The 25189-nt window shown below is 43.0% G+C and overlaps 1 protein-coding gene across 1 annotated transcript in view; it reads right to left on the bottom strand.

Annotated features, from left to right (window-relative positions):
* LOC103899993 (multiple epidermal growth factor-like domains protein 6) overlaps nucleotides 1–25189 on the bottom strand; it is a 188632-nt gene that overhangs the window by 772 nt on the left and 162671 nt on the right. Inside the window, 14 exon segments of the mRNA XM_019472408.1 lie at nucleotides 410–538; nucleotides 2988–3113; nucleotides 3783–3911; nucleotides 4096–4224; nucleotides 6489–6617; nucleotides 7483–7608; nucleotides 8481–8609; nucleotides 13309–13440; nucleotides 14548–14676; nucleotides 14903–15031; nucleotides 16101–16226; nucleotides 16731–16859; nucleotides 18508–18636; nucleotides 23300–23428. Of these exon segments, the coding sequence (XP_019327953.1) occupies nucleotides 410–538; nucleotides 2988–3113; nucleotides 3783–3911; nucleotides 4096–4224; nucleotides 6489–6617; nucleotides 7483–7608; nucleotides 8481–8609; nucleotides 13309–13440; nucleotides 14548–14676; nucleotides 14903–15031; nucleotides 16101–16226; nucleotides 16731–16859; nucleotides 18508–18636; nucleotides 23300–23428 (1800 nt within the window).

Here is a 25189-nt window from a genome sequence, read left to right as displayed (position 1 = left end):
GCCTCGGGAATCCTTGAACAGGAGGTGCAAGATCTCCACAGCCTGCTCTGAGGGAAAACCGCTGCACTGAGTCATTTCAGCTTGGCCAAGACCTCACAACCACCTGGAACAACTCCTGGCATTTGCAGTGTCCCCTGGCATTTGCAACATCAGGCTCCTGGACCCTTAGGAGGGCAGCACACACCAACACAACCCTTCCAAGCAAAGCTGCTGCCATTGTGAGTTCTAAGTTTTTCACTAGAGGTGGAAATGCAGAACGGCTTCTGCCTCACACAGCCTGACACAGAAACTGTGGTGGCTGCTGCTGAGCACCATGTTTGCGTGGTGGGTTGATACTCCTGTCCAACCAGCCCACTGACCACCACCATGGTCAACGTAAGAAAGTCTGCACATCTCCAGCTTGCATTACCTTCTTTGCAGGTTGGCCCCATCCACATGGCTGGGCATACACAGTTCCCGTTGTATGGATTGCACTGGGATTTGCTGGCACACTGGCATCGCAGGGAGCAGTCGGGGCCATACTGGTCTGACCTGCAATCTGGAGGTACAGAAGTGTTTGGAAGAGGGTGAACGCTCCCTAGTAGTATCCCCGTTCTCTGGGATCAGGAAGCTGCTTAGACACCTACATCTGTTAACATTAAAACATGACATTTTGGAAAGCCTTGCAATCCTCAAGTTTTGTCTACCGCATGGTCCGCCCAAACTGTAGCCCAGCTGTCCTAAAGAAGTTCCCAGAATGGAAATCATTACTGGTGTAAAACCAGGGGTTGACAGCCCAACAGAAAAGATCTTGGGATTTGCTCAGGAAAGTTACTGTCAGCATCCTGGATCCACACTATCTCCTGCAGCTCTCCACTGCGCAGCTTGGCTGTCAGCGTGTGCCAGCAAAGAGCCTTCAAAGAATGTGAAATTGAAAATTAATCCACTTCATATATACTCTTATATCTTACTCCGATTCTACAATTCTGCTGCCTCCTGGCAAATTAATCTCACAAAACATCTCACTCCCAAATACAAATACATTTCATACCTAGGCTGATAAATTCTCACTGTGATTTTTTTATGCAGTCAGAGTAAAGGCATGAAGGAAAAGTTAGCAGCAAGTCACAAGGCAGGGTGCTAAATACACTGTAAACAATAGCCCTCTCTCCCTCACCTCGCTAGAAAATACTGTAAATAATCAAAGCGCTCACTTTCTCACACAGGCACCATTAGGTAAATAAAAGCACTGCTGAGCCCTGCATCAGCTGCAGCCCCAACATGGGGGAGAACTCTCCCCGGCGCTCAGAGCTTGGCCTTTTCAATTAGGAAATGTTATGAGAAAAGGTCTCCTCGAACACCTCTGGACCTGATTTTAATTTATGTAATACCACATTTTCATGTTAATAACAATGTGTATTTAAGACATCTGTTTGAAAGTCTGCAATGTTAATTTACTACAGAAAAAGAGTGCCCATAAAAGTCTGTTACATTCTCTCTTTTTTTTTTTTTTTTTTAATTAACATTTTGCCTGTTTAATGGGTGCTTTACCAGAGTTCAAATTAAAATCAGGCCTTTTATCTTTATGGCTGCTGCACAGTCACAGCTGCTCACAGTTATATCACAGATGAACTGAGCCTAATTGAAAATAAAAATGCAAATAAAACCTACCCCATAACAGCTTTTCATGGATGGGGGCTACCCTAGCTGATTTAAGAAAAATAAAAATGACTCCTAGAGTTTGCAAGAAGCAAAACCTCAGTTCACATTTTTGGTGCTGAGCTTCCCCCTTGTGTTCTACTACTGCCTAAAATTTCGCTGGAAAGGCCTCCGGATGCCCAGTGCCGTGCTGGCTGTGGGGGTGGCTGGTGTCTCCCGTCAGATCAGTCCCTGCATACCGGGTGGCTTCAATTTCTGACCACAGGACAGTGTGGAGAGGGAAGCAAATAATTTTCGATTTTTGTTTTGCAGGTTGCACTAGCATTTAAGCTCCCAGCAATTACTTTGCATTAATAACAGTCTGTTTAAAGCCGTTTCCTGCCCTATCCTAGAACAAAAAGAGAAATAATATTCCCCCACTGTGATTCTGGGGCTCAGGACTATTATGGTTTCTGGTGTGAACCTCCAGTATCAGCACATGGACGTTCACTCCTTTTATCTTGTTTGCCACAATGTTGGGATCACAAATCTCTTCTTACACTTGTTTAAACCCATGCAATTCCTTTTACTCCAGTGATTACCCTAAATTTCTTCTGGCCTAACTGCAGTCGGAGTCTGGCTCAAGAACCTGGCCTGCAATTGCTGCCTCTCAGTCCTGCAACCAGCTCATCAGGGTACAGCAGTGGGATTGGTTTTCCCTACAGGAGAATTTTCTCACCTATTTTTATACCCTTGTTACAAAATAATTCTGCTCTCATGGGCCAACCATTTCCCAAGCACACAGCCCAAGTGCCTGTGCTGCAAATGAGGGAATTTTATTTGGATTAAATGTTCCTGGACTACTGCTGAACCCCAGAGGCAGGCATAGCTGCTGCAGTTCCGCTATCTTCATCTGCAGGGATTCCACCCTGCTTCCTGGGGAAGCAGACCTGGAGCTGGATATACTTTTGCATTGGTCTGAAAAGGGTCACAAACGTCCGTGTGACAAAAAACACGGCAATCGGATCCTTTTGTGCCCATTTGCACCCTCTGGAGTCTTCCCAACTATGTCTGTAAAACTGTGGGCTTCTTGGTATATTCTTCACCAGTGCACATTCTCCAAAACTCAAGGCAAATGACATTTTACAGCTGACCCATAAACAGTTTTCCTATCGGTGTGTCAATTTAAATATGGATTAAATCAAGAGGTACAGCCTGTTGATAAAGCTGTTGATAACCCGTAAGAGTAATTTGCTACAAACAATGTGTTCCTGAATACCGGCAAACGTCCTTTCACAGTTACACTTAGACCAACAGGTCATATTGGTTTAACTATACATAGTCCAGCCCTTAGAAAATATTACCCTTACCAATGTCACATTTGTCTCCAGTCTTCCCAGGTGGGCAAAGGCACTTCCCAGTCTCTGGATCACAAGGAGCTCCTCCACAGTTGCACCGGCGCCGGCACCTCTCTCCAAACCAGCCCCTGTCACAGCCTGACAGCAAGAGCACTTTTTTAGATGCACATTTGAACAGCAAGACACATATTAGGCCAGAGTTTTTCCAGGATGTCTCAGAGGAAAGCTCATGAAGTCTCCACTGAAGCTAGTGTAAATGCCAAGTTTAATGAAGAATTGAACACAGCGGAATAGGAATAATATTTATGTGAACTCTCTTTATGTTGGGTTTGTCTAATCTAACCTATCAAAGGTATCTGTAAATCTGCCCCAGAAATATAACTAGCACTTACTTTCATTTTTAATTAGAACTATCTCTAGAAGACCATTCCATAACACTCAACAGGTCTGACATGCACCTATTTAATAATCTTATTTGGAGTATTAGAAGCAAATTTTAAATCAGTAAAAAGAACTTATATTTAATAAACAACATGTGGAACTCATTGCTGCAAGACATCATGGAGAGCAGGACTTTCATCGTATTAATTGGAACCAGATTAGTTAATTTATAAGGAAATGAGAACACCCAGCTACATAACAGGTAAACAATCCCAAATCTAGTGTTTCAGGATATTCATAAAGCTCAAAATATGGAAGAAGTTGGTCTCAACAAACAAACATTTGAGTAATGACATGGGGTTTTTTGAGTTTTATTTTGGTTTTTTGTTTGTTTGTTTTTCTTTTACATCAGAGGGGTACAAGTACCTTTCTCACAGTAGACACCTTGATAACCCAAAGGACAAATGCACTGTCCTGTCACTGCATCGCAGCTCGCTCCATTTTTACAGGCACATGCATGAAGACAGCTTAGCCCATAAAATCCAAGGGGACACCCTGAAAAATGAAAGTATCAAATGAGGAAGGTTTATGAAGAAAAACATTCAGCCGTTTAAAATCCTCTGTATTCTCAGCTACATTCCCTGGGAACTAACAAAAATTATGTTTACCATTAGAAGACCCACATCCCATTACTGTTGGAAAACAGAGCACCCGGGCTGCCCAGGGTGCCTCCACTTACTGTGCTCACAGGAGTGGCCGTAGTAACCCTCGGGGCATTGGCAGTAGCCCGTGAACCTGTCGCAGGTGCCGTTGTGCTGACACGAGCAGTCCAAGCTGCAGCCAGACCCGTACTTCCCTGGGAGACATTCTGCTGGCAGAACATGGACAGGAAAAACAGACAAACAAACAAACAAACAAACAAATCACTGACCTCACCCAGAAAAGCTCTTATATGATTGTTTGTATAGCTGAGACATGATGCCCATACAATAACTTGCAGACCCGAGGAGAACGTTTGTTATGAAGACACAGCATTTCTGCACAACTATGATACATTTACATATTTCAGTGAGAAATCTATTATATAGATGTTTAAACAGCAATTTCCTTGTACTTTTTATAGTCTCCCTTTTTTAATTTGTCTCTTTATGTAGTCAATGTTGAACCCGCACCATATGTTGTAAAGCCACGTAGTAAATGGTATAAATGGTATCTTCTTTTTTTTTTCCCTGTATCTACAGCAATATTTTCTTTTAGGCACTTAGAAAGTGTGAAAGAAAACACATAGCTTTTCCTCCTCTGTGTTATCATTGGAGTTCACACTATTCCAATTCCTAATAAAACCAGGAGGATCTTTTTCACACATAGCAACAGACTTTCCATGTATAATGAGGTATCTGCTTTTACAGAACTAAACACGTCTCAAATTACTGAAAGCCAAGTCACACAAAAGTGACCATACCAATATAATTAACCTAGGCATCATTGCTGCATAAGTTAACTTCCCACTGCTGTGATAATTTGAATCTGGGCAGACCAACTTAAATAAGCATGGCCGTCCAAATAATCAGATTCATAACTCTGCAAATGTCAGACAAGATCTTTCAGGAACATCATATCTAATCACTGGAAAAAGGATGCCTGATTAGCTGTTTTTGATTTCCAGTCAAAACACACTCAAAACCACACTGCTGTGGAAATCAAGACTCAAAGTTCCAATAACTTGGCTATCTCTGTCAAAAGATAAACAGTGAAGCTCTTTCTAGTGATACAATACACAGTTCTTTATGTGCTGTGTGCATGTCTACCCCCGTGCTTGACACCAGAGATATTTTATCTAAGCACATCTGTAAGATACACCCATGATCCACCACTGCACATGGTGACACCTGCATGACCCTACTGAGGCTTTGCAACCCAAACGCAGCCTATGGGTGGTCTCAGAGATTTCAAGGAACAGACAAATAGAGATGAACGCAGGTGGCCTATGCAACATGAAGTTAGCCAGTTATCAGTAAACTGCACCTTTTTAGGGGGGGTTATTTTAGTGCCTGCCCACAGTGGTATTCACATTGTGAGTGGCTCCATGTAGTTAGCATCTTTCCTTTTCTCCCTGCTCCTTCTCTGCACACGTGTGCATGAAGCAGATCTCTGAGTCTTCTCAGATGCAAAGTGAAACAATTGCATTGAAGAATTCTGCTAGAAAGTGTCACTTCTATATGACACTTTTATAAAGGGACACTCCCCTATAAAGACCAGTTCTTGGTAAAGATACGTATGGAGTTTGAGGTGGATATTCTGCAGATGTCAGGGACAGAAAGGCTGTAAATGAGGGCCCAGAAGCGTGTTGGGAAGATTGCACCGTGGTAGTTATGATGTGACAATGACATTTGTCTTGAATGTGATCTCAGAACTATTTATTTGACATCATACTAGTAAACTCATGGTTTCCTGAACATTTAAGTCCGTAACTATATGGGTATCTTTCATCTGGAGAGAGAAATGGGAACACAGAAATGCAGAATGACTTTTGGGAGATGGACAGAAAGACGTAGAAAAACTCCTCTGGGCTGGCAGGAGGGTTTCTGGAGTGAAAACTGATCTCAGTGTGCTTTATCTTGTGTAAGGGTGAGCTGTCATGGAGAAGAGTAAGGACGAAATAGCAAGACAATCTCAATTGCTTTGGACAGATGTTGTCAAAATTGTACTAGCAGGGAAGTCAATACATGGGAAGTTCAACTGCAGTCCAATGTCAAAGCGAAGAGAAAAACAAGAGAGAACATAACAAGAGAGGAGGGAGATGTGGGCTGCTCACCTCAGAGGAGAACACGAAAGAAGATACAAAACAACGTACCCATGAACAAAAGAACACAAAAGTTGGATGGGAGAAGACATAAGAGACCATGCAAAGGAATTTATGAGAATTACAGAGCAGGACTCACGAGGAAACTGTCTCTGAAAAAAAGACCTAAAGCTCTAACTAGGTGCAGTTCTGCGTGAGAGAACCTACAGAGACGAATGCAGCTGGGAGAGAGTCTACTTAAGCAAAACCTGTCCCCTTTTGTGGGTCTGTAGGCACTGCAAACCCCTGCTTGAACGTACATGTTCACTATCATCAAAGCAGAAAATTACCTTTCTCACACCATCTTCCTGTCCAGCCGAGCCCACAAGTGCAGTTGCCATCCACGTGGTCACAGATACCACCATTCTGACAGGTACATGTCAGGTGGCAGTTGGGGCCATATCGTCCCTGGGGACACACTACAGAGAATTAACAAAGTTTGGAAAAAAAAAAAAATTAGCATCCCAAAAAAGGATGAAGGTGACAGGGAATAAATACTAACACATGCTTCCCACAGAGTATCCCAAGTGCCTGGTGTCTCCCAAGAGCTGTGGGACACTCTACTCCATGCTTATGAAACACTGGAACAGGTTGCCCAGAGAGGTGGTGGATGCCCCATCCCTGGAAACGTTCAAGGTCAGGTTGGACGGGGCTCTAAGCAAGCTGATCTAGTTGAAGATGTCTCTGCTCATTGCAGGGGGGTTGGAATAGATGACCTTTAAAGGTTCCTTCCAACCCAAACCATTCTATGATTCTTATTAGCAGTTTCATCCAAACACTCTCTGCCATATCTCATCGCTTGGCTTCACTCCACATTTGCTCCTCTTGCTCTCCTCCCTTTGTCCCATCTCTCAACTTCTCTTCAGCAAATCCTCTCTCTTCACTTCTTCAGTTCAAGTAATTTACTTCTGAATTTAGTCCCATCCATCCACAGCACCCTCACACTGCTCATGTTGTGTGGTACAAACTACCCTTTTTCCCATCTTTATGTTCTGTTTGGACTGCAGTCTCTGAAAACAGTGACTTTAGCTTTATGGAGAAACCAGTGAATGGTACCAAGTGTGGTGGAGCAAAGCAGTGAGGCGCGGGCAGGAGACGGGGATAGGATAAAGGCAGGGTGATGCAGCGGAGAGGGACAGGGGCCGAGTACAGCAAACTGAAATGTTATCAAGCAAAGGCATTGGGAAACACAGCCATAAACAATGTTTGTCGCTAAGTTTTATTTGCTGTTTTTTTTAAGTATGTGCCCAACTGACGAGATGACCTTGGGTCCCGCTTTGTTACCTTGCTGACAGCTGGGTCCCATTTGGCCGGGAGGACAGGTACACTTGCCAGTCTGTGGGTCACACTGACCTTTACCACATGCACAGAACAGGGTGCAGTCCTTCCCATATCGGTTTTCAGGGCAAGCTGAAGGAAACACAGTCTTTTGTTAAACACCCTGGGTATCCAATGCCAGTTTTCATTTTTAACATAGGCAGGATCCTATAGGTAGAGTTGGCTTCATTTTTATTCCAGCTAATGTGCTTCAAAGCAACAACTATGAAACCAAAACCCATTCAAATGACTGCTTCTTCCTCTGAAACTTTACTTGAGGTTATAAATATAATCCATGGTTTCACATGGAACATTTAGTAGGTTTCCAACCAAAAAGGTGAGTGTACAGCTGAAATATCTGCTGCTCATCCTTCCAGCTAAAGATGTCTTTCCTTCCTTAATATTGATGCTGTCCTATGCTGAAGAACAAAGCTATAGGCTACTAAACATTAAAGCATTACCTTTCTGTGAATAAACTGAAGAGAACTTCATAGAGATCTTAACTTTGGAAATAGCACAGGAATTCAGCCACACAATTTAGCTCAGAAATAGAAAAGTAAGAGTAGGGTTGCCATGGAGCCTTTACCAGTTTTGCCATGACAAAACTTGATCTTTTTCTCATTTATTGAAACTAATGGCACCATAGTGTGAAGCAAAATATGGAGATAATTTCTCAACCTAGAAATTTTGGACAGGAAGAAGGAACTTGAGCAATTCATGCTGAGCTGGCTCTAGAAATACATTTGGGCAAGCAGGTTGTAATCCTGGGATGAGTGTCCTTGCTTCTGTGCATGCAGAAGAGAGGGAAAATATTTTGCAAGAGATTTTTTACAAAGCTGGAATCCTGATTTACTATTCAAGGAGGAGGTAGCTGAGATCTGTCTGTTTTTCTACTGTCAAGCTCTTAATGCAGATTATTCTCTCTGCTGTTTTTTGAAAGAAGCAGAACGTGAATGTTGGCGTACTTTTACTACAGTCGGCTCCAATGAAACCAGGCGCGCAATCACAAGTTCCCGACGCAGGGTCGCAATGGCCTCCATTCATGCATTTACAGGGTTTTTGGCAGTTTGAACCATAAGTACCTTTTGGACACCCTGTTTTGAAAGAACAAAACAGCAATTAGGCTATGTTGCTACTGGGCCCATTGCATTTCATGTCATAAGCACTTTGTTGCTTTCAACCAGAATTAGATTTCCATTTTCTAACTCTATTCACTTCTAGAGGGCCAGGAGCAGGCATTGACAAACAGATGGTTGCCTCGGGCAATGCACTCCTTGGGGCAGCAAGGCAGCGCTGACTTGCAGTGTCAAACCCCTGGAGAGCCGGACCGACTGCTGCTGCTGAGCCTGCTCCTCCCATTCCTCATACGTGTCGGTAGCAAGAAAAGCAAGCCCAGTTCTTCAGAGGTTTTCTTCCTGGATTTCTATTCCAAATCAACCTGTCCCCCCTTTCCCACCCATGGCAGAGATGGAGAGATGGGGCCTTGATCCCTCTTCCTTTGGGCAGCAACAGCCTGGTTTGACTGTGAAGGTGAGAAGCCGTGAGCTATCTCTGCCCCTTTTAGCGGTTGTTTTAACTGACCAGTTACAGATAGTGGGGCAGGTCTCATCTTTTAAAAATGTTTAAGTTGAAGAAAGTTTGTTTCCTCTATAATCCACTCTTTCACGTCAAACTGGAGTTTGCATTGCTCTCACAAATCTAGTGGGCTGTGGATGGAAGACGTGACAGTATCATGAAATTTCAGGAGACACCTTCTCAGAAGATAGATACAGGAGAGAGACACTTTAAATGCAAAGCCAGAAAATTCCCTACGGAAAAAAAAAAGCAGCTGTATTTTGTAATAATCAGAAGAAACATTAGACCTGGATGGACTGTTGAGCCAGTGTTACATGGCAACGAGCTGTTCATGAAAAGGTTTTCCAGGTGGTAGCAAGTATTTCTGGTTTCTTTTTGGACAGCTGATGTTCAAAGAGCACTGAATACAAGATCAGGAAGACATGAAAGCATCTGCCATGCTTAGCTCATGTCTTCAAGATACTCTTTAGAGTGATGGAGGCTGGAACTGAGGAAAAGAGCTGGGCAGAGCTGCTAGGCACGTGCCTTTGTCTGTCAGGGTTGCCTCCAGCGTGCCACACTGAACTCTGGAGATGCAGGTTATTCTCCCAATTTTCCAGTGTATTGGAAGAGGGAGAAGCTGGTGCTTTTAGAGCAACATGATCATCATTCAACAGTTACACTAGTGCTACTGCCTCTACGTGTCATTTCTTTGCTCCTTCCTTCCTTCCCTTCCCCCGGCAAAAGGAAAGCCTATGGCTACTTTGGAAATGTAGTCGAATATATGTTTGCACCCCTCTCCAAGCAACAGATCTCTTGCAATCTGTGCGTAAAAAACTTTATGTATTTTCTCTCTTTTCTGAAGGCATGAAAGCATGGTCTGAGTGGCTGGAGAAATCTCTGGATTTTTTGTACTATTCAATAGAGAGGGAGAGCTTATGGTGAAGCTTTAGAGGGATGCCTTTTAAAATAAAACTGAAAATTGGCTTCTGCTCAAATCAGGATAGCAGATCATCAGGACTAAACAGATACACACTTTTATAACATGCAGATAATCTCCCCAGCCCTTCTCAACCATGGCTTCTTCTCAATGAATACTTTGTCATCAGTGCTTCCATCTGTCAGTACAGAAACTCTGTTTTATGTGCAAACCCTGGCATCAAGGAGTGAGCCCTGCAACATCTATTTAATTTCCACCAAGACATGAAGTTAAGGACACACCCAGATTCAGTGATTTAATTGGATTCTAAGTGAGTTTCTTTTTTCCTTCTCCCTTTCCTTTCGTTCATCATTTGGCTTTTCTCTTTTTTAATTGTTTCCCACAGTCCCAAACATGCTGCTTCTCCCTGGCAAAGCTTTCAGAGTTGTTCCTCTGCTCAAGACTAACAAGAGCTGTTCCATTACTGAAAGGGATGCAGTAATTCCTCCCTTGCCAGTTTATTTACCCTTGCAGCATTTTATTTATTTCGGTTCAACAGGGAGCAGCACAAGCAGGGCAAACACATCAGCTGCAACATTCATGTGATTATTAACAAGGCCACCTCATCTGTTACTGCTTTGCAGGAGAACTTCTATGCAGATAGCTAGGGCAATTTACATGGTGTCCTGCCATTTAAGTAGGCTCTGCCTTTATAAAGAGGGTTAGCCTCTAACCACCAGTTATCTCATAAAGACATTTTCTAATTTAACAGTTTCCTGTGCATCTGACATGTTTTTTCTGAGAACGGCAGGAGCCGCAGCCAGATTTCTAACTCATATCCTGATTCTTTTCCTTCTGGTTTGGGTGGGTTTGCCATGACCAAGAGCTCCTAAATCTTTTCATACCAACTGCATACAGTAGGGCTTTTCTTACCAATGTTATTAATTGCATTGTCAAAAAATCACTTCTGAAACATCCTGTTACCTACAGCTTGAACGTGAAGCTGGTGAGGTCTTTCTGGCTCAGGGTTCACCCAGCCCAGTAAATGTCAGAGACATAGCATGGGGTTTTTTTATCCATTACAACACCACTTACTGCTTTTTATTCATAACTTCACTCAAGTAGATCTGCCCATCCACCGAGTTATGGACAATTGATGGGAACCTTATTGCTAGTTTGTCTGCTTCCTCTGGATTCTGCCAAGAGACTGTTTCAGCACTTCACTCCAAAATCTGAGAACATGAAAGCCTCGTTGCTCTTGGCTCCTGGAAATTTGACTTCCCAGCCAACTACACCTTTTATAGATACTTTCTTGAACCTTTTTTCACAGTACTATAAATATAGCAATAGTTGCCAGAAACCGTTTCCAGCAGCATCCAACCACATGTTGACTGGACTGAAGCCCATTTCACGTCCTTGGGAGCGCCTCCCTATGCTGTTTTTAATATTATATCGAAAGCTTCTTCGTCCTGGAGCAGCCCCAGTTCTCCCTGTAGTGAGGACAGCAGGAACATGGAGTATTCCCACCAAAGTCACACTGGTTATCAGACAGTCACTTCAGAATCAGGTCCACAATCTCTCACTCCACTGACGTAAACCTAAAAATAAGTCACACTTAAACTGTTTTCCTTCCATTTTTGTGTCTGTCTATGCAATGGTCAGGGTGGCATAGGGGAGAACAGGAACAGGAAAAAAACCCCACATAGATGCAAGACAAATTTTCTCTCTCTGTGAACCTCCACCATTCCATTATCTCTCCAGTAAACGTTTAACAGAACTGTATTTATTAAGTGAGAATTTGCTGTGCAAGATATTGTGTATTTTTGGAATCTAAGAGAACACAACGTCACGAATGATCACGTCTCATATGCTATAGGTTTAATCCTAGCTACACAGGAGCCCATGGCAAAATCCCCTCTGAATGCAACGAAACACAGATTTCATTTTGGAAGTAATTTCTTTTATATCAGAACTTCAGTGTAATTATTAATGTTTTAAATTTTAAAATTCTGAAATAAAATCTTAAGGATCCAAGCAAGCTCAAGGACATTTACTATCATCTATAGAGATTTAGTACTATACACACAGGTAATGACTACTGAAAGATTGATACATAAAAATAATAGGCTAACCATGATTAAGTCCTTTAAAACGATAATGTTAAATACTTGATCTCCACTACTGCTCTACTATAATATTTATTATGATCTAATGTATAATGGATCCAGATGGCTCTAGCCTAGATGTTGAAGGCAGGATTTCAATCTCACTTACAGTGAGAACTGATGTACAAAGAAGGACAGAATCAATCCTTACATTTACATTTTAAAGAATAACTTGTGATGACATGATGGTAATACAAATGCCCATCTCTAAAATGAGCCTCTTTCCTATTTCTATTCGAGAAATAAAGCACAGGTTTAACCCTTACTAGAGCCACACATATTGCAGCTGGCTTTTGTATCCAAATTGTCACCCAAAAAAGCAAGCAAACCAAACAGAGCCACGCTGGATTCCTAGGAAAGGAAAATCAGTGTTTGCCAAAGAGAAAGCTTTTTTTTTTTTTTTAAAATGAGACTATTACAAAGCATGGAGTAAAAACAAAATTAAAGTTGTAAATAAAAAGGTAATTAACTGTCTCCTTTTTTGGATACTTTGGTATACGTTTCTTACCCACATTCCACCAGAAACAACTTTACAGATGTACTAAAATACCGGCATGAGGCATGTGGATCTGGGAATATTTTTTACGATGGACCATTCGGCCAATTGGCATTTGGTCCTCTACACTAGTCACCACTTTTCAATCCAGAGTAACAATTTGTTTAATTTGATTGTTCCTCAGAAGGTCCTACAACTTAAGCAACTTTATGAATCACTTAGATTTATTGCTAATTGAAGCTTGTTGTTTTCCAATAACCACTTGTCCTTACATAAGCATGCAGAGATTTTGGGAAGTATTTTGGCCTAGGTATTTGGAAATGAAAGAGCTACACAATATCCAGGTGTAGCTGAAGATGAGAGGTGTAAATGTAGAGAATGATATTGATATTCTTCAGCGTGGCATGAAATTGGAAAGAATTTAGCTAGTAAATGAGTCTGTTGGGGTTTTTTTAATTAATTTTAAAAATATATATTTTTTTTAATTAATCCCTTGCAATAACACAGGTATTTTTATTATTGTAAATTAACCTAACCTATGCTTACTTTATCTCAGTCAACGCTGAAGGTACTGACACAGATGAACTCAAAGCACCAGCACATGCTTCTGCATAACTTGGTCCTCGCTCAGAAAGCAGGCAGCCCACAAAGATACTCACGGAGGTTGCAGTGGGTCCCATAGTAGCCCGGGCGGCACGCACAGTGGCCAGTCACCGGGTGACATTCCTCATTCTCAGCAGAGCACTGACATACTCGGTTACAGTTCTTACCATACGTGCCCGGTGGACAAGCTTGGGGAAGAGGAAATGTAAACCAATAAATTAAATTTGTCTTGGTAAATATAGCACTCGAACAAAGAGCAAGCTCAAATTTATTAAATAAAATCCCTGCCTACAGAACGACGCTCTCCTCCGGGACTTTGGATTTATTACATTTACTTGGGGGTTACTTCATTGCTTGATTTTGTTTTGTTCAGTCAATTTGTGCCCAACTGTCAAGGGCCAGATACAATTTTCTTGTCACTAGAGAAAATCATAGGGAAATGTCAGGTAAAATTGACTAAAATAACAGTATAATTCACGAGGGACCAGGCATGTGGATAAAGACATTCTACCTTTTGCAGGGAGTTTAAACTTGCAAAGCTGCTGCAGCACCAACACCTTTACAGGTTTCATTTTGCCTGTTGATGGCCACATTGCCTACAGGTTTTGGACTTTTCACTTCTAGTTCTTACAACTCACTTCCATTAAGTTGACCTGGTTGTGGGTCAGGACTTAGAGTCCTTTAGTGGAGGATATGGGACACCAATGTAAATTCTTTTAATTCTTTTTATTGTTGTTTTTCTTTTTGCTAAAGCAGTGCTCAGGCAAAACGTTGTAAGGAAGAACAAAGTCAAAACTATGCAGCTGGGGTCACAGAATGAGCCTGCTTTCAAAGACAGCTCCAGACGGCCAAATTCAACATCGAAGAAAAACCAGATAATGACATTTCCATGAGCTCTGACAGCGGGAATAGATGGTCTCTCACGGGAAAAAGGCCAACAGAAAGCAGAGCTGCTGCTTTACCCACGGCACAGCAACGGCTGCGGGCAGGAGCCGGGCTCCACTGGCACCTCCTGTCTATTTTGATCCAGTTCAGTCCCCGGCTGCTCCCTGCCAGCCTGAGAACTGCAAACCTAGAGAGGGCAAACCTCGCCAGCCCAAACCGCACCAGGCACAGAGGTCAGAACCCACCAAACCATTTGGGTGAGTGACACACAGCCCTTGTTCATCTTCACTGCCATGAGGTTGTTGCCTCCTCCCTCTTCAGGCATTGATTATATCATCAGGTTTTTATTTAAGAAATTAATTTCTTAATTAATCTACAAGAAAGTATTTGCATTCTTATAACAAACTTACTTTTCTCACAGCCGTAGCCGGTGAATCCTGGAGGACAGCTGCACTTGCCTGTCAGGTGATGGCAGGGGGTACCCGCGGGACACCGGCACCGCTGGGCACAGCCTGCGCCGTAGTGGCCGGACAAACAAGCTGCAATGGTGCAACCAATTCTCGTTAGGGCATGGGGCAGGGGCCAGGCAGGACGGTGCAAAGCTACCCCCTCCGACAGATCTGCTGCAACCATCCCCGTGAACACTTCCAGACCGACCCCACAGAGCAACACAGGAGTGAAAGGATCCCGTCATCTGCTCTGGATCCAGGAGGAACGTACACACCAACCTGAACCTTCCTCCGTAAACGCCCACCAGACACTCACGTTTGTCACAGTGCCTCCCTCGCCATCCCTTTTCACAGTGACACACTCCGGTTTGATGGTGGCAGGACAAGCCATGTACACAGTCACATTGCTCCTCACATCGCTTGCCAAAAAATCCCAGGGCGCAGACTGCAAGGAGAAGTAGAGAGAGCAACAGTCCTTCCTGCTGCATGGAAAACATCCGTCATTGGCAAATGAACCAATATTGTTCTTCTTGCACGTGGCGATGTATATTTAGAAGACTGCATGCCCACAAAATATCATTGAAAGAGATTAGAAATATTAAAAGCATTTAGTGTTGGCTATTAATGAGTCCACACATGAAAGCTTGCAAAGACTTAGTCATAGTCTAGACTACAAATCCAGATGGTGTCTACAGAGATGGTGATGCTATTCACTTTTACACAATTATGCATAGACAGAGGGACAGCTGTTTGAACAGTGAAAATACACTGCGTCCATGTACTGCTTTCCACCTCACAGGTCTCTGCAAAGCGATCAAAGAGAAAGTGAGGCCTGAAGAAAAGGACAGTGGGCACTGCGAAGGCTTTACAGGTCACACTGGTGGCTGAGGCTTTGAGAGTCCTCAGCAGCTCAGGAGACATCAGAAAATTGCTTGTGGCTTGCAAAAGTCACAGCATGTCAGTGGCTGAGCTGAAGGCACATTTCAAGTCATCTGATACCTAACTGCTTATGAGATTTCTATTTCAGGGATTTACATGGATCTAAATATGCCAGACAGCTATGTCAAATCTGGGCAATCTGGACCGCATGCAAGGTAGGTACAATCTGAACCATTACAGTCCAATTTGCTGAGCTCCCCTCAATGACCCACAGAGATGCAGCAGCATGTGGCTGATCTGGCAAACTCTCCTTACAACTCACTCCCTTTCGTATGTTCTTCCTTGTACCCGAAAGGTAGAGAAATACCTTCATTTTCTTAGCAGGCAGGGAACAGAAGTAGGAGGAGATAAAATGATTTGGACAAGGGCATGTATTTGTGGTTGCGCAGAGACCTGCCCCCAGGGCTCCCGAGACACACGGTAAGCACTCACACTGGCATTACTTCCTATTGGCCTACAGAATAATGGAAAATTAAGATACAAAATAGAGACAGACTTCTTATTGTGGAGAAAGAAATGGCTGATTGCAGAAGAGACTATTAAAATATAGCATTGGCAGAAGGAACTGCCCTTACCAACATCACAGCGGTCCCCAGTCCAGCCAGTGCGGCAGATGCATTTCCCTGAGTGCTGGTCACAAACCCCATGGTGGCAGCTACAGTTCTGCTCACAGCCCTCTCCGTACCTCCCGTCCCCACACTCTGAAACGAGATGGAGGAGACTGACAGGGAGCCAGTTTGGAGGGGCTCCAGGGAGAACGCACATCTCTGAAATATGATGAGACACCTAAGCTGGTCCTAAAAACCTTCAGGGAGGGAGATTTTGAAGCCTCCCTTGGTAAAATTCTCTAGGAACACATCGTTTTCCTTTTGGAGGATTTCTTTTATTATTTTTTTCTCCTCAAATTGAGTTCATTATCTATATTCCCTGTCCCCAAGGGACAGAGAATAGCTTATTCCTCTCCTTTGTCCAGCAAGTTTCTAGTGCCATGGTACATTCAAGTGCCAATACTGTATCTCCCCTCAGCCTTCTCACCTCTGACTAAACAACCCCAACTTTTCCAACCTCTCCACACACGGTGTTCTCCAGCCGTCTGCCCCTCCACTCTCTTTTTTCTGGGCTGTCTCAAACCAGACCTCACCAGAAGTTAATTTCCTCGCAGAGTGACTGAAATGCGGCATGATGGAGGATGTGATGAGACTCACCCAGCTCACATGCTATCCCTGTCCAACCCTCGGGACACCGGCACTTGCCCGTCACATGGTCACACATCGCCTGGCCGTGGCAAATGCAGCGCTGTAGACAGTTTGCACCATACCATCCAGGAGGACAGGCTGCAAAGAGGAGGTAGGACAAAAGTCTTCCATTAAGAAGAGCAGGAGGAGGACACAGGTTAAACACAACCTTTCCCAGCTTACACTCCCTCTCGCCCTGGTGATTGTGGAGATGCTGTGAAAGGTACAACTGAGTAAAAATGGGCCCACAACTGATAAGGAATTACACAGACCAGTGTAAAACTTGTCTGGGAACAAAATAGGTGACAAAGTGAATTAGCTATGACCCATCAAATGACCTCAAAATTTTCTGTTCGCACCTACAAAAAACATCTCTTGGTTCCTACAGTGTTGATTTCCCTGTTTTCAGAATTTCTTTGTACAGTCCTGTTAAAATCGCAACTCCTTTTCTAATTAATCTTGCTACCCACAGCTGACTGATTACATTTCACAGTTTACCTAATTTTAATTAAGCAAGTTTATTAATTCCCATCACAACCAGATCCTATAAATAGAACCCAAATTTTTGGCACAAAAAATACACACCTCTGTCATGTGCCAGAGTGGCACCTTTTTAAGATGCTAACAGTAGCAAGTTCTCACTCTGCAAAAGCACCATCACCAGAGAATGGCTTACCCAACCTCACACACTTATGCTACTTCTTTACTTTCAAAGAGAAAAGAAATCCCCAAACGTATCACTAAAGAAAAAGGGTATGTTTGACAATGTCTTCATACTTGACAACAGCTTTTTTAACTTTGGTTTTGTATTTGAGGCCTTCATGCAAACCAGAAAATTTTAGGTTGCGCCACACATGTCATCAAGAACGGTTTGGTGTCTTCCCAATTTTTTATTCCTTCATGGAAAGAGCTCTTCGAATTAGGTTTTAAAGGGCGACCCACTTAATTTATATATTCCTCTACCCCTGCCAGCTTTCACCCCCTTTCCCTAACCGTCCTCTCGGTATGCTGAAGGGCAGCTGCTGCTTGTGTGGAGGTGCTGACTCCAAACCCCAGCTCACCCAGGAGCATCCCCAGCAGCATCCCCAGCTCCGTGGCACTGCTTACAGAGCCAGGTACTTTGCGGGGGAGGCATAGATAAAGGACCCTTCTGCAACAGGGATGGACAGACTTTTTCTAGCGGCGTGGGTGCGGGGGATTAGGAGGTGAAACATAAGCCTCAGTGCAGCCTTTCTTTGCCAGCCTCTTTTCTTAAGGCTCCTTGGAGTTGGGCTTGTGTTTGAGTCACATGTATTGGTCTAATTGCCAAGGCTGGAAGTCCCAATGCCTTTCACATGTTCTGGATTTAGCCTATGTCTGGAACAGTGTACGGTAATGACGAGGATCAGTTGGGCGCACAGGATGGTGAAGCAGGCCATAGAAAAACAGTTTTGTTTCAGTGTCATAAATGGAACTTTTATGGACCTTTCCTCCCTTAATCAGACAGCCTTCAAAACCAGCTCTCTTTCCAGTTTATGACTCTGTTTCAGCCCCCTCTGCCCTTGTACACCCAGCTCCTACACCCGGCCCCTGCAATGCAGCATCACAGATTTTTTTAATGGACTGAGCCGCGTTATTGTGCGGATACAAAACCAATGACACACAGGGCAATGAGCTGATAATTAAAATACCAATGAAGCCCCCTGAGCAGAAGTTTTATTTTTCCACCCTATAATCCTCTGGCAGGGGTTTGAATTTCCAACTGTACCTTCTTGGCAGGTGGCTCCTTTCCACCCTGGGCTACAAAGGCATGTCCCAGTTACGTGATGACAGAGCGCTCCGTTGTGACAGTGACAAGCGTGGCTGCAGCCTGGCCCATAGCTGTCCTGCTGGCAGGCTGCAATGAGAGAAGTCCGTAAAACCCCATCAGGAAGCATCAAAGGAGGCATTGCACAGAGCAAACCTGAGACACAAACCAGCGCCAGGGAAATCAGTTTGAAATTGGCTTCCGACCACACACTTTTCACATCATAAGGGTGCCTAAGTCCGTATATTAACCATGCCCGACACTAAATAATGTGGCTTAAAAATATGTATCATAGCACGTTCTGAAGAGGTTTTTATCGAAGGGCAGGATCGCTCGGGTGATGGATCAGCTGTCATCCCCTGCCCTGCGGAATGTCTTTGTGCTAAACTAATGGTCCAGCAGAACTGCCAGCTTGACAGCCCAGGTATTTATTTGCATCCTGGTAAGAGAACTGACAACTTCATTGTTTTCAGTGTTCATTTTTCACAGCTGGATGCCTTCGCTCACCCAGAGTCTCATTCTTTGGTCAGAGAGGGGTGATATTTTCAACGCATTTGGTTAAGCAGCTGGCTCCCAGGTGAAAACTTAACACCGCCATCTCGCAAACGTACAGTTGCTGCAGCTCCATTTTCAGTGCTGCTGCCTATGAAAAATGGCAGCGATAAAATTCCTGTAGTCTCCATTGCACTGGAGATTTGGATAGCTTGAAGTGGTAGAAAACAGACAGTACTGCTACCCTGATTTCTTCAGATACCACCCAAAAAATACAAAATGAGTTGATGAAGTTGGATAGCCTCCTTGCACGGTTTTTGTGCCTGCCTTGCAGAGGCTCTCCTTCACTTGTATGAAGCTGTCAGAGCCTCTCATCCCTGCAGCACTGCTGGCACACATCGGAGGGGCAAAAAAGGCTCTGATCCCTGATCCAGAAGTGTCCTGCACTTGCTGAATGTGACATCTCCCAGGATCAGACCCAAATGACGACTTTTCACCAAAACCTCTATGCTTTTGAGGGTGTCAGTGTGCAGAACAAGATGCAGTGCTGCAGGAGGACACGTCCCTGGGGACCAAAGAGAGGAGTGAAACCATCCCAACCTCAGGGGTGAACTTGGTTGACAGTATCTGACCCATTCTCAGCCCTTTTTTCCCATCTGAGGACTTCCAGTTTCCCAACGCGGTTCTCACAGACGCCATTTCTCCCAGGACTTTAACAGTGTTCATTTTTGTCATTGCCTGGACCCCATCCACATTGAAACCACAAGAAAGTGCAGGAGCTCAGTCCCATCACAGTTAAAAGTTTGTTCTGCAAATGAGGCTTGGTTGCCAAGTTAAAGGTTCAGCCCATTCTACAGAGCTCTGGCTCAGTTTTGGGAGCAGACTAATTATTTCCACAATACAGACCAGAACTATATCATAACCAAGCCAAAGGAAAAACCAGCTCATAAGCAGGCACCCTGACTGGTTACTAGTGGTTCATGTGAAGTTTTTGGAGTATGCATGCAAAGCTCTTGTTATGCTTACCGAGAAGACAAAAGAGTTTTCCAGTGAAAATTCTGATAAGAAAGCAGAAATTTTTGGAGAAGAAAATTTTTATTATTCTATTGGGTGGATACAAACTTTTTTTAGCTTCTCTGTAGGGCAATCCTGATTATCAAAGTACTTTTCTGAAGAATAAGATAACAAGCGATATATTGAAGCTATTTTCTGAAGTTCCACAACTGAATGTATAAATAACCATGGGACTTTCCTCCTTTCTTCATGATAGTGCAAAGGAAAGAAGCAATAGAAAGGTTTACATTATTAGACTTCTTCCTGCTTCAAAATTTTCCTCTCAGTGCCTTTCCTCTGTAAAAGGAGGGATTATTCATTTGCAGTCTTTAAAATCTCTTTTTGCACACAGAGTAAGGAAAACGTGAAACTGGAGACCAAAACATTCAGACTGGAAGTCAACAGCCATCAAAAGCATCAGGGAGCGCAGGGAAACGATGGCTGCTAAGACTCAATAGGGTGCCCAGAAGCTTTGATTTCATGCAGCTCCTGTGCACTATTCTCCCCAAAATGAAGTTTCAGCTTTAAAAGAACAGGGAATTTGCAAAATCAAGTGCTCACACACGATAAAATGTCAAACCCTGGGTTACCTGTGCCCCTGAGTAGAGACTCTGGCAGAGCTGATCTTTCCAAACTCATTTATTTTGCAAACCAGTGTGGTCTCTTTTTACCACAAAGAACCGCTTCTGTGAAGATCCTGCTGAGCCCAAACAGCTCCAGAAAGAGGCGTTTTTAGTACTAATAGAATCAGGGCAAAATGCAGATGCTGAACGGTGTCCAGCTTCTACAGTCCATACACAACATGAGATTTTTTTTTGTGTGTGTTTTTGTTGTTGTTGTTTGTTTGTTTTTGGAAACTGCAAAATTTGGACGAGTTTGTATACAGAAAGGAGGGTTACATCTCTGGCACAAACAGATGCCAAATATCAAGTCCTCACTTCTATATCGCTGAGGCATCGTGACACTCAACAAAACAGTTTAATTTATTTTAAACATAGGCAATACACCTCTCCTAAACCTCTTTCTTGGAAACGTAAAATATCTTAGGCAGACACTCAAAAAGACCACCCCAAAATAAAAAAAAAATCACCAAACACAACCCTAAGCCGAGGCAGAGCTTGCTTGGCAGATTTCATCCCAGATTAATATAATTCATTTACAAGCAATTGAAAAACACAGTCTTGTAATGAAAAGTGTTAGGCAGCTTCAACAAAAGGTATTACTGTCCGTATCGCCCATAATTAGATAGCAGTGTATAAAAGGTACTGCATGGCCGGCTTAAGATCAATTCAAATCCCATGATGTCAAAATTATTCCTCAATATCCTCCAGCACATTGCCTGCAATCTGATTACTTGAACACGAGTGCTGTCCTACCAGCTGCTAGAGCTGGTGAGTCCCAGGAACCAGCAAGGGGAATATTAAACACCCAACAAGGATGGGGAGTGGTGAGCTGATGCCTCTGAGCCATGGTTGCCTTACTCTGAGCAGCTTTGAAGCTATGTGGCCGAGGTCCCGTCTCAAAATCAAAATGAAGATTCATCGTTTAGCCAAGAGAAAAGGAGGTTACCCTTTGCATCGTTAACTGACCCTGCTCTTTTACTTACAGGCAAAGGAGACCTCAGAGGCTTTGGCATCTTCACCAGCATGAGGAATAAATCAATCCGGCACTGTGGCTCAAGGGAATACATAGGTTCTTTTCTCATGTGAGTAGAGGGGGGCACAGAAGGTCGTTGACAGAGAGCTGCATTTCTTAATTGAATTTAATGAAATATGTAGGAACAAAGCTTCCCATCCCTAATGCAGTCTAAGGAGCGGGGAAGGGCCAAGGTGACACATTGCTAATGCCATGGCTCAACTGAAGGGCAGTAAAAGTGGGCTGTGACCGAGAAGCAAACATCGTACCTGTTCAGCAGCACCTTTTCTGCTCTGTGGTATGGCTATATGGCTCTGGCTCTGCATTTATTTCATGGTCAGCTCATTAACCTACACCACCATCTTCAAGCGGTGGGAGACAGAAAGCCAAGCGTTCCTATGGGGGGCCACAAGGAGGCAAAAAGGACTGCAACTGTGGGATATTTGCAGAAATATCTAAAAAATGGAAAGATTCACCAGCATTGATCCTCCTGTAAATCAAAAGAGCAGGGGATTTTGCAGGAGACGCCCTTTCAGAAGACAGGCTGTGTCGTGTGGTGGGGGCAAATGAGGGAAAAATATGATGAGCAAGCACAGCTCTCAAACAGGGCTGATTATAACATGATGTATGGTTGGAGAATAGAACTATTTCAATACAAGTATCATTTCTCTCTATTTTCTAAATTAAACCAATTTTCTATTGCAGAAATCTGCAACCTGTGGATTAAAGAAGTCTTACGAAAGCGTCCACTAACAATGAAAGTTGGCTCCTTGTGGAGCTGGTTTGGACCCCGGCTCTACAACACAGTCCTGCAGATGGCAGTCATATTTTCAAAAGGAGGTACAGACCATGACATCATCCTAAAGTGAAACTAGAAAGTTGAGAGGCTAAAACCTGAAAATCTTAAAAAAAAAAATCCCATATTTGCTAAACTTTGCAAATAGGCTCAGTGATCTCCATATGTAATGTCATGTAGCTAAAGAAAATAATTTAGTTTCTCATGAAATTTAGTGAACGATTTCTCAGAAAAGCCAATTTTATATATGCATACACACAAACATATAAAAAAACCTTATTAGCTTAAAGATTGTGGGATAATCCATACTTGTGTAAATCTAGGAAGTTGACTTTTTTTAAGACAAATAACTTTTCTAAGAATTAGTTAAAAAACTATTTTGTCATGCTCAAATAACAAAATAGTCCCAGCTCTGATTTTTCCACTGTCACTTCATAATTGATAATTAGATGAGATACACCAGAAACAGAGATACAACATTTCATCTCTTAATGTTGCACAAAAACAAAAAGCAGAGATTTGTCATATGGTAGGAGACAGCTCTGCTATTTAAAAACTGATGCTTATAATGTTTGACAAATGCCAACAGCAGTTAAAAAAAATGAAGTTGATTATTTACACAACTACCAAAAATTGTTCCCTTTTTTGGCATCTTTGGAAAGGAATGTGACCTATCTAAAATTGTACCCTGGTAGGTCATCCTACATTCCCAGAAGAAACTCATGTTAGTGCTGAAAGAGTTTGTGAACAGGGATGGTGAGGGTAGCCTGTACGTACGCTGCTCGCAGGTCTCTCCCAGCCAGCCGGGGAGGCAGCGGCATGTTCCCAGGACATGGTCGCAGCCAGCAGCATTCTTGCACTTGCACACCTGGTGGCAGTCAAGCCCAAAGAATCCATCTGGACAAGCTGAAAATGCAAAACATCCTTTTTTAGTCAAGTTGCTGCTGCTTTTTTGTATAAACTCTAGCTTAGAGATCTGAAAACATGGGGCGCTGCTCATCTTTTCATGGATGCTTTGTCACACGTCACTGACTACACTTAAGAGCCAAAGTTGCTTCAAGGATTAAGCCTGCACAATTCTGCTATGTGCATCTCAGACAAACATGACCCACTTTACACAAGCAACAGATTCCTGCATAGAAAAACACAGCTGAGAATATATTGAAAAGCCAGAAACAGGAGAGAGAATAGATCTGGATTCACACAAGCCAGTACTTGTGCTTCTGTAATGGCTAGAGGAAAAAAAAAGGAAATAATTCAACATAATGCAAGACTATGGGGCCATCCCTGATTATCTCCCTGTCTTTTGAAATGCAAAACTTATGCTCCCATTTACTCTCCTGACACCTTTCTAAAGATTTTTTTAACAGTGAATATAAGCCATAGTGTTGTAGTTCAGTGCTGAAATGAAAACCTGGCAAAGAGAATGAGTAGAGAAAACCAAGACAAATTAAATGTAGCAAAACAACTCCAGGGAGCTTAAGGAGCTCAGTACCTACATGTAGGACATGTAAGGAAGAGCAGGCCCATGGATTCAATTTACATCTGTACCAGTGTTGACAGCAGTGAAAATAAGCCATCGGTGCCTGTCAGTGGGCCACATCAAACCCAAGATGCTGCATTACAAGAATGTTAAGGCTGCTATGCAGAGTTAAAAAAAAAAATAAATTAGGAATTATGTTGTCTATGTAGTCCTAATTTAACCTCTCTGTCTGCATATATATGTGTGTTTAGATTATGTAAGTACATGTATAATTATGTTATATTAAATTATAATAAATCTGTAGATACACAATTGTATGTCATTCTTTCCACAGAACCCCCAAATCACTCAGTCTCAGCAGTGATGGTGCTCATTAAATGAGCAGTTATTCAATACAACTTAGCTCTTTGTCCTCCTTGTTCAATATAAACTTATATTTAAAACCCTGTCCTCACACTTCTACCGTGAAATCAGAATGACTGCCTTCCCAATAGAGTTTTATGACAATTATCATCATACACACTACACAATGACCCTCCACACTAATTTCACAGCTCTCTACCAGGTCAGAATAACACCATCATCCGTATGCATCTGCCACTGTTGGACTCTTCTGTCCCTTTTCTTGCCCCGTCTCTTCTTCACAGCCGGGCTCTTTGTCCCAGTCTACTCGTACTGCCTCTTCCACAGATGTAAATTCAGTCCTCTAACAGAAAGAACTGCTGTCTGCTTTGGCTACAAGGGGAGGGGGGGCAAATTCAGTATCCATAGATATAGGCAAACCTAGACCTTCAGACAGTGATGGCGGTCGTGTAACCCCCTGCCACATTTGCTTTGGATTCTCTACTCTCAGAGCTCCGGCTCAGCTTGTGACTACATACGATTGTTTCATCTACTCAAAATCAAAAGGCTGCTCTTCCCTTCATCCTGTCCAGACTGCAGCTTCTTCTTTGGCATATGAAAGATTTCAGGCTTACACCACTTTCCAAGTATGTGCTGTCTCAGAAAAACAGAAAAGTGCCTCATACCGATATAAAACTGCAATGCATCCGCCAACCTCTCTTCAGTTCGTACTGGGGAGAGAGCTGTTATCAAGTTGTAAGGAAGAGGCATCAGCATGTGGTTTCAATCTTTATGTCCTTACTTATTATGCTTCAGTAGCGTGTATGGCACAGCATACAAGG

This window comes from Aptenodytes forsteri, unplaced genomic scaffold (genome assembly GCF_000699145.1).
Source record: "Aptenodytes forsteri isolate BGI_AS27 unplaced genomic scaffold, ASM69914v1 Scaffold179, whole genome shotgun sequence".
In the NCBI taxonomy this organism is placed as follows: domain Eukaryota; kingdom Metazoa; phylum Chordata; class Aves; order Sphenisciformes; family Spheniscidae; genus Aptenodytes; species Aptenodytes forsteri.
Note: the sequence above shows the minus strand (reverse complement) of the source record. Positions and strands in the feature narration are given on the sequence as shown.